This window comes from Centroberyx affinis, unplaced genomic scaffold (genome assembly GCF_046629955.1).
Source record: "Centroberyx affinis isolate AG114_WGS23_722 - 3 ecotype Tasmania unplaced genomic scaffold, CSIRO-AGI_Caff_v1 ptg000892l_1, whole genome shotgun sequence".
NCBI lineage: Eukaryota > Metazoa > Chordata > Actinopteri > Beryciformes > Berycidae > Centroberyx > Centroberyx affinis.
Genome location: NW_027279480.1, coordinates 48239 through 57576, shown reverse-complemented (window position 1 = coordinate 57576; position 9338 = coordinate 48239). Strand labels below are relative to the sequence as shown.

The following is a 9338-nucleotide window of genomic DNA, read 5'->3' as shown; positions in this document are numbered from 1 at the left end:
TTTAGTTTTTATTAGTTTCAGTGTTAGTTTTAGTCTTTTTTTTTGTAATATGGGGTATTTGTCAGGAGCGAAATTCAAAAATTCAAAATACTAGGATTATGTATGAAATAAATTGACAGATGAAAACTAAAGACATTTTCTCTATAATTTTAGTTTATTTTAGTTAGTTTTGTAAACACACAATACAGTTTCAGTTATCGTTTTTTTGTAAAGCCTCGTTTTTTCACACCTACTTTTCGTTATTTCGGTAGTTTTCGTTAACGATAATAACCTTGGTCTGATGTGGCTTATTGCAGGTTCAAAGGGTTAAGGGTTTGAGAGGGGATGTAGTCGGTGAAGGTCCTCACGAGCACAACAATACTCTCTCTTTGCTTCTCTCTATTCCTCTCTTCCATAATCCACTTTTTCCTCCCTTTCTGTCAATGCAATGTTTCCATTCCTTGTCAAAGAGCTCTAGTTGGGAAACAGAGAAAATGCTGAGGTTCAGGCACAGCAGACAAATGAGGTCGGGGATGCAATTTTCAGGAATTAAACGTTTCGCCCAGCCAACCGATGCTTTGCCGCACAGCTAGTTTGAAATATTTTCAAATTATTGGCGAGGGCAGCATCTAATAATATAACTTCCCAACAATGTAATAACTTGTCAAAATGTGATAAAGTGTCCCTCTAAATGAGTCCAAAATGTAATAAGGTCTGATATCGCTATAATTTCCTTGCTGATAATGTCATGTATTATTTCATTAACCGCAATTATTTCATAATGAGAGGGGGTCACTTTTTTTTTTTATTATTACAATATCAGTCTGATGATGTTATTACCTGGCAAGTTATTGCATTGACAGGTTTGATTTCATTTCAGAAGGACGTTTCATTACATTATCTGACCATTATTACATTATCAGCTGCTAAAAGGAGATTTAAACAGGACATTTTATAGTTTCAAAAAAAACTAGAGAGGAGAGAAGAGGAAAGAAGAGAGGAGAAGAGGGAAGAAGAGAAGATGAGAGGAGAGAAGAGGAGGTGAGGTGAGAGGAGAGGGAAGTAGAGATGAGACGATGGGAGGAGAGGGAAGAAGAGAAGATGAGAGGAGGTGAGGCGAGAGGAGAGGGGAGTAGAGAGGAGGAGAGGGGAGGCTGTCAAACAGAGGAGGACATCCTCCGTGCCCTTGTCTGTCTGACAGACGGCTGTCTCCTCTGTCTGTCTCCTGTCTGTCTGGGCCGGCCAGGTTAGAACACACACACTCACACACACACACACACTCACAGCCAATGGACGCTGACGCAATCACACATCCACACACCTAGAGCAGGGGTTCTCAAAGCGGGGTCCGGGGACCACCGGGGAAGAGGGTTCGAGGGGGTCCCGTGCAAAATGAGGAACAGTTTCATTTCATTGTAACAGCTGATTGTCTGATTCACAGAATGGGAATTGCTCTAAATTTTGGAGAAATCTTTTGCAGGATTTGTTCAAACATAATTCCCACCATTACTTCTGTGTTTGCCGCATCGCAGAAATTATAGGGCCCTACTCCTGCAATCATAGCTTGCACTCTCACCCCTATTATCTCACAGTGTAGAAAGTTCTACAATTCAATGCTAAATCGACAACTAAAATCTTATGGGGTCCCTGGCATAAAAAAAAATCTTTATCAAACATCCGTTGCCCCAATGTGTGTCTATTTGAGTCGAGACACATGAAAAAGTTCGAGAGCCCGCCGGCCTACACACACATACACACACACACACACACACACGGGTTACTTCTCATCTGAGATTCAGTTGGCAAGGCTTGGCACAGATTTCCAGATTACCTTTGGAGAAAACCGCATCTCAGATAGCATCTCTGTTATCCTTTAATACAAATTCTTTCAGAGGAGGGTGAGCGGTTAACTCTGGAGTTAGTTTCTCACTAGATTGGTTCGATCATATCGGGCTAAGGCTCTTTGCGCGAGATAGGGCGCGCACCGAGATTTGGCCCCGTTCCCCTATAACTCGCTCCGATTTCTGTATCGCCCCGCCAAATATATGAGAAAATACGCTTTGTTGATATGCTGGGGCTGAGCAGAGGAGAAAAATACTCCGCGGGTTTCTTGGGTGAAACAAACGGAATAGTTTAATAGTGCGTTTTGGCCTGGAGGCCGTACACAGAGCCGGGTTTTTTTTTTTAACAAACAAACACTTTTTTTTGGCTGTCGTCCGCGAGTCGCTGTTCCGGCACGAGGGGAAAGGGGGGGGGGGGGGGTTGTTTACGGGATGAATAAAAGAATCGACCGGCGTTTCCTCGAGGTCCGACTAATCCCGGCTTTACATAAATGAAAAAAGCAGGGGGATGCGCGGACGGGGAAGAAGAGTGCAAACACGCTCCGGCTACCGGGTCGACAAAAGGGGGTGAAGGAACCAAAAAAAAGAAAAGAAAGAGGGTCGACCCCGGGGGAGGGAGCGGTGCGGCGGGTTTCACGGGACGACGTAGAAAAAGAAAAGACATTTGTACAGTACATACAGATATAAGAGGTTATATTTTTCTGTCTAAAAATAGTCTTTTGAGTAATTAAGAACTGAGCAAAGGAGGCCGTTCCCCCTCTCCAAACGTACAGACGGTGACAGAGTTCCTCCCCGGATTTGGGTTCAAGTCTCATTTCGGATGAGTCAGTCTATACTCCTCCTGGTGGTCCTGGAGCTCGCCGGTCTCTCTCCAGTCCCGAACCCGCAAGATTATGTACATATTTTTACCCGGAGGAGCGACTTCACCTGGTGGCTCAATTTCTGTCCCGCTGGCATCCTGACAATCCCCCGTGATAAAGACCAGTGTGCACACAAGTGACATTTTGAATTTGAGTTTGAAAAAAAAAAAAACAGGTGTATTAGTACTTTAAATTATATGAAATACAGCAGAATTGTTACTATTCCTCATTTAAACCACCGGCTGTAAAGACATCTCGCCTCGCAGCTAGCAGTTCTTTCAATGAGGAATTCTACACCAAAAAGCCATTTCAGGCTAGCTGAAGGACAAATGGAGGAACTAGTCGCTGAAATTTGGAAAATTTAAGAATGCCAGACTTAAAATTCAATTATTAGGTACGCCTCTCAGTCATGAACATACACAGAAGCGCAGGAAAGGAGATGATAAGACGCAGGAGATGATCATTTTACGACTAGATGCGCAGAGAAGAGAAAGTAACTGGTTGTCAGAACACAACAGCGCTCTCAATTAAATTCGTGGCTGTTTCACTGGGTGGGTGGGTCGGCAGTGTGTATGCGTGTGTGTGTGTGTGAGAGATGAGTGGTTTGTGTGTGAAAGAGTAGGCAAAAAAGAAAGAAAACGGAGAGAGAGAAAGCGCTTTAGGAATAAGTAGGCGGGTGGCGGGTGTATGTGCACACAACCTTCTCCTGAGACACTTTGAGTGTGTGTGTGTGTGTGTGTGTGTGTGTGTGTGTAAGAGTGGGAGGAGGTCCATGTTAGGGTTCAACAAATATGGGTTTTATATTACCGATATTTTTAGGCTGAAGTCCCCAATAGCCGATATTTTGTGCCGATATTCGATATTGTTAAATTTGACAAATTCCAAGTATTCAGTGTTTTTCCCACGGAATCTGAAGCAGCATTTAGACCATCATGGGACACTAAAACTCTCCACTGAAACCCGGACTAAGGAAATTATTTTCGGTAGGTGAGCAGCTCCTGTTGGGGGAAACTGGGATACATTACTGCCTTTAAATGAAGAATTCATATACAAAAAAAACCCCACTTTTGAACAATGAAATAAAATGTGCAAAGAAAATCTAATTTCCTTACAGGTTTGACAGACAGTTTTTCTGTAGCTGTGGTCAGGGAGGAACCTCCATCATAAAACACCGACTGGCCGATATCCTACATTTAATAAAAGGCCTGATATATCGGGAAACGGATATATCGGTCTAACCCTAGTACATGTGTTTGTGCGCGTCCGACAGAGGTTAGTCCGCTATGTGGCTTTCCTACAGAGCAGTCTAAGTGAGCGGACGAAGACGGGTAAAGGCTACTGTGTCCTATCTCAGTGCTGGGATGCTTTAGGGGAGCTGGGGGGGGAAATGTGTTACACCGCTATCTCGTCTCCCAGGCAGTCGGGGGTTCCCTGCCTGTTGAGAACGTTGAGCAGCCTCAGCGTCTCCTCGTCCGTCCCCCAGCCATAGATCTCCATCCCCTCCCCCCTGTCGTCCTCCCTATCCTCCTCCTCCTCCTCCTCATCGTCCTCGTCCCTGTCGTCGCTGTCGTCCGTGTTCGACTCGTACTCCGAGGCGATGCCCGACTCGCGGAACCTGGCGAAGTCCAGGCTGCCCAGAGACCTGAGGCGGCAGGGCGAGGACTCGGCCGCGCCCTCGGAGAGCCGCTGGCCTTTGACCCCGGGCCCGTCGCCTCTCAGCGGCGGGGGGGGCGTGGGGAGCCGAGGAGGAGGGGGGTGCCCCGGGGGGCCCGGGAGGAAACGGAAACACTCCAGTTTGAGGAGACACTGGTCCCTACCTAGGGGGCTTCCCAGAGCCCCGCTGGACGACGAGAAGGCGTTGCCGGTCCCGTCGCCGGCGCCCAGGGAGAGCAGGTTCAGGGTGGCCACCTCGGGTTTAGGGGTGGTGGGGTCACAGAGCACCGGGGGCACGGTGGACCGGAAGGTGATCTCCAGCAGACTGTCCTGGGACCCCACTGGAGAGAGGAGAGAAGAAGATAAGAGAGATAAGAGTCCAGCACACATACAAGCTCTACACTGCTGTTGGAGCAACAAGCCTCATTTTTACAGAGATCATTCAGCGGTTAACCTCTGTAGTGAGAGCACTGTTACAACTTCTATAGTGTGTCATCTTGGATTAGATGATTAGCAGTGTACTGCAGATTGCTCTTTGAAAAGTCAAATAAAATCAATCAGTAAGCCTTGCGCTGTGAAGGATGTTTGGCTTTATTCTCGTTGGGCACAAAGTGCAGACCTGGAGATCAAAAAGAAAGACAGAGAGAGAGAGAGAGAGACCACAAGAGGCTCTAAGGTCAAAAAACTCTCCCCAACTTGCTATACAATGCCTGGTTCACACTGGGAGCGAGTGAAATGCTGCTAAATGCTGAGAATACTGTGAAACTGCTGTAAAAAAAAAAACCAGGAGCCAGAGCGGTGAATGTCGCATTTCATTGTACCGCTAAAAAAACACAGTCTCCACTTGAGCCAGACTTGTATTATAAGTGGCAGCTGACACTCTCCATGTTTTAGACAAGTTCTCATGACCCTGCGTTCACACCGAGCGAAATGAGGTGCATTGTGAAAATGTTCAAAAATGTGGAGGCGGCAAATTATCCGCCCCCCCCCCCTCAATTTCTGAAACATCGACTGATGAGATAAAAGGGTTGAACCGCGACAGCGCCGAGAAGATAGCCTGTCTGAACGGCTGAGGTTGACTAAGAGGCTTAAAAAAAAAAGGTGCGAAGCTGTGGCTGATGGGAGAGAGACGGAGAGGACGTGGAGGGTCGTGGAGGGAGAGAGCGGCAAACAGACAGTGTGTGGCGCATGATAAACAGGACGGGACAAAGGAGTGGGAAGAATCTGAAGCGAAAATGACGGCGGAGAGGAAGAAGCGATCAGAGGATGGAGGGAAAAGTGTGTGAGATGATAAGATTAACTTGTGTTTATATCCTCATGAATTGATCTTTCATTACATTTGCACTCTGTGTTTGGTAGCGAAGGATTATATGTGGTATATAATATCTATGAGCCTCATTAGTATTGGTTTCAATGGATATGCTGTAATGTTACATAATCTAGAGGCTGTTGCAGAGTTTCATTAGTATTTGTTTCAAAGGATAATTGTGATGCCACAGTCTAAATCCTGGTTTCAGTGAAGCATTGTGGTATCACACGGTCTAAACTTCATTAGCAGGGAATTCAATTAAGAGTTTTAAAGGTTTTTAATGCCCCATAGCACAAAATGACGGTAATATATTTTTATGCGGGGGGTTGACAGGGTTGGTGATTAGTTATTAGCATGGTGATATATTACACATTTCTGCTGGATCTCTCCTCTAATTAGCTAGCTTACACCTCTCTGTTGTAAAAATGTGACTATTATTTGTGACATTTACAGGCCACCGTAGCTCAAGGGGACGGGTGTGTGTTTATTGCGAGCCTCCCGTCGGACCCACTCACTGGAGTTCGGTCCGGAGAACTTGGTCTCCAGCTCCTGGATCTGCTTGACCAGCAGGGAGATGTGCTGCAGCAGGTCCTTGTTCTGCAGCAGCAGCTGGTGGACCCGAGCCTGGGCCTCCAGCCGCGCCGTGGCCTCCGCGCTGAGCTGGTCCTTCAGCAGGTGAACCTGGAGAGGGAGAGGGGGGGGGGGGGGTCGATAGAGAGATGGACAGACAGGGAGGGAGGGAGGGAGGGAGGGAGGGAGGGAGAGAGAGAGAGAGAGAGAAACAGATGCTCAGCAGTTAGACAGGTTGCCTGCCCTAAAGCTGTGGATATCAGCCTTTTTTTACTAACTTGTTGCTCCTAAAATCCTACACACACACACACACACACACACACACACACACACACACACACACACACACACACACACACACACACACACACACACACACACACACACACACACACACACACACACACACACACACACACACACACACACACACACACACACACACACACACTCCACCTTACTTGTAGCCCTCGGCCACAGCATGAGTTGACCTTTCAAACACACTTTGCTTGTAATTTGAAGCAAGTACATCCAGTCCTGATTTCACTATTTGACTCGGGAGAACAATGTCTGGATTGCAATAGGTTACTCATTGTCCTCCAAGCTCTTGAGCTCTCTCCAATATGCGCGCATACACATATGCAAACATACACACATGCACATACACAAGGGATCAGTGAACTGAGGAAACAGCGAAAAATAGATGAATTCCACAGCAGAAGAAAAATCCCTCATATATATACAGTATATGTATATCAAAGCTCCGCTGCTAGACCTTTGGAATTACTGTGGCTTCATATCCCTCCATTACATATAATATGAGGAGCGCATCTCCAGTGGCTGCCCTGATCCTCATGTAACCTTAATGCCACGGTCTGCTGTGGTCTGCAAGATTAAAGCAGAGCACAGAGGCTCCATTTCCATTTAAGACTGAAAGGCTAAAACTTCTATTACATTTTGAATCATTTATATAAGACGGGAGGGAGGAAAGGGAGAGACCCCCTTCATCTCCGTTCACTCAGTGCAGATATCTCCACACACACACACACACACACACAGCTGTTGTAGCAGCTTCCCGTTTTCACTTCAAAGTGCTCTCCAAATCAAATGCTAGTGGCCCCACCACCCGCCCTATTCAGCCATCTCCCATCCCCGAGTACATAATGGCCTTCAACATTTTCAAAAGGAGAAAATTCACAAGGTTTAAAATCACAAGAATTTCATCTGAACGGTTCAAAAGAAGCTCGGCGTATTGAAGGACCCCTACTCAATCGTTATTCCCCGACAGGAGAAGACGGCGCGGGGTCCCAATAGCTCGGCGCCTCCGGTTGGAAGACGGCCCGGCGGGACTTCAAATGTCAGCTCTCTAATAGGCAAAGGAGCGCTTACGGTAAGAGTGTGAGACATGCTTTTTGTAAACGGCACCAAACACGTGGCGTGGAATAGCGGAGATGGCAAAGAAGCAGCGTCCTGATGCTGAATCCTTGACATCCTCTTGCTCTTGACATTCAGGAGACGCGGGTTACTTTTCGTTTGTTTATCTCGGAGTGCCTGCCAATAATGTTTTCTTGTGGGTAGAGCGCTTTGTACTTCTGTTTTGAAAAGTGCCACACCAATTAATTTCTTAATCCGTCCATTAAGTAATAGACTGGCGTGCCTTTGTGCGGTGACTTTTTAAAAAGCAAACTGTGCACAGCGAAGGCAGTCGGCGGGGGGGGGGGGGGACAATTACGGCGGCGCGGGCAGGATCATCAGAGCGCGGTGAATCACGGGGCCTCACGCGGAGCTTCTAAGTCATGGAAACTCATAACTCCCCGCTCTCTCGTTTCGGCTCGACGTGTCCGCCGCTAAACTCGTTGCCATGGTAGCACGGAGGCTGCCCGGCTCGTCATGTCACCAAGAAAAAAAAACGAAAAAAAAACTGAGTGAGATTGCTGTTGGAACAATAAGCCAAGGACGGTGCCTTGTTCCAGAGAACTGTCACGCACTGCAGAATATCTCCTATCTTAACAAGTCCTTTAGTCTGATATTCAGTCTCCATATCTTACTTTAATTAAAACAAATGAAACATTCATGGGTGAGATAATTCCACTTGTTTCCGTGTCACTATGTAGAAACAAGGCAGAACAAGGCAGGACTAGTCCACTATATTATCAAGAAAGTGGCACAAATGAAAATTCTGGAGACAAGCTGATTGTCTTTGGCAACAAGTGAAATTATCTCTACCCATTGGCAGATATTTTTCACTTGCTTTATGAAAAATTTGATCTTCAAACTCCACTAGATTGAGTGACCTGTGAAGATCAGGGATGCATTGGAGGGTTAAACCCACCTGACCTCAGACCATTCTATTAGGATCTTGTCAGGAAAAGAGCATACATTAATTGTTTTTCATTGATTTTGGTGGTGGTTTGCTTTAGCATAATCACTGACTGGAGATCAGAGGTTACCCACCTTTTATTTACCACTTCAAGTTTTTTGCAAGGTGTATGTGCTTTAAACTTGTGACTTTTCCCCTTTTCGAACAAACTGAAAGTATGCGGTTCATCCATCACCTCCCGTCTCTCTCCTTTCTGCATCTCTGCGCCTCTTTCATCCCTTTCCTTTCACCCTTCCTCTTCTCCCTCTCTTGACACTTTTTTTCTGTGCGTTTTCTAACCTCAGTCACTCCTCCCTGCCCGCACTAATAAAAGAGCCAGCGGGGCGTGGAGACGCGATATGGAGTCAACAACTCACGGCCTTCATCCCAAGGCCTCTGTAGCCGCTGCTCCTCACCTCCCGCTCGCTCGCGTCCGCTCACCAGACAAAGAGGGAGTCATCTGCTCCCATTATCCCGCGCACTTAGCAACAAATAGAGGTGATTCCAGACGGCTCGCGGGCCGGGCCGCCGCCGCAGACCTCATTTGTAAAGACTTGACACGCCGACGGTGGCACCGGCGGGGTAATTTACGGCCCGACGGGAACCCCGAGCGCGAGCCGAGGAGGAAGGGGAACTCGACTCGGCGCACACACACACACACACACACCCACTCCCCAGCGCGGTTTATTCTCAGGCCTTGGGGAGGAAGTGTCACATTTTGTCCCGAAGCGGCCGGGCTCTCGGAAAGACGTGGTAAACGTCTCAGG

At 47.1% G+C, this 9338-nt stretch overlaps 1 protein-coding gene across 1 annotated transcript in view; it reads right to left on the bottom strand.

Annotated features, from left to right (window-relative positions):
* Window positions 1-4072: 4072 nt before the first annotated feature.
* The window catches only part of LOC139645690 (carboxyl-terminal PDZ ligand of neuronal nitric oxide synthase protein-like), a 45703-nt gene continuing 40437 nt past the window's right edge, over window positions 4073-9338 (bottom strand). Inside the window, exons 5-7 of the mRNA XM_071521477.1 lie at window positions 6158-6323; window positions 4413-4674; window positions 4073-4322 (exon numbers count right to left, since the gene is read on the bottom strand). Of these exons, the coding sequence (XP_071377578.1) occupies window positions 4073-4322; window positions 4413-4674; window positions 6158-6323 (678 nt within the window). The remainder of the gene's footprint in view (window positions 4323-4412; window positions 4675-6157; window positions 6324-9338) is intronic.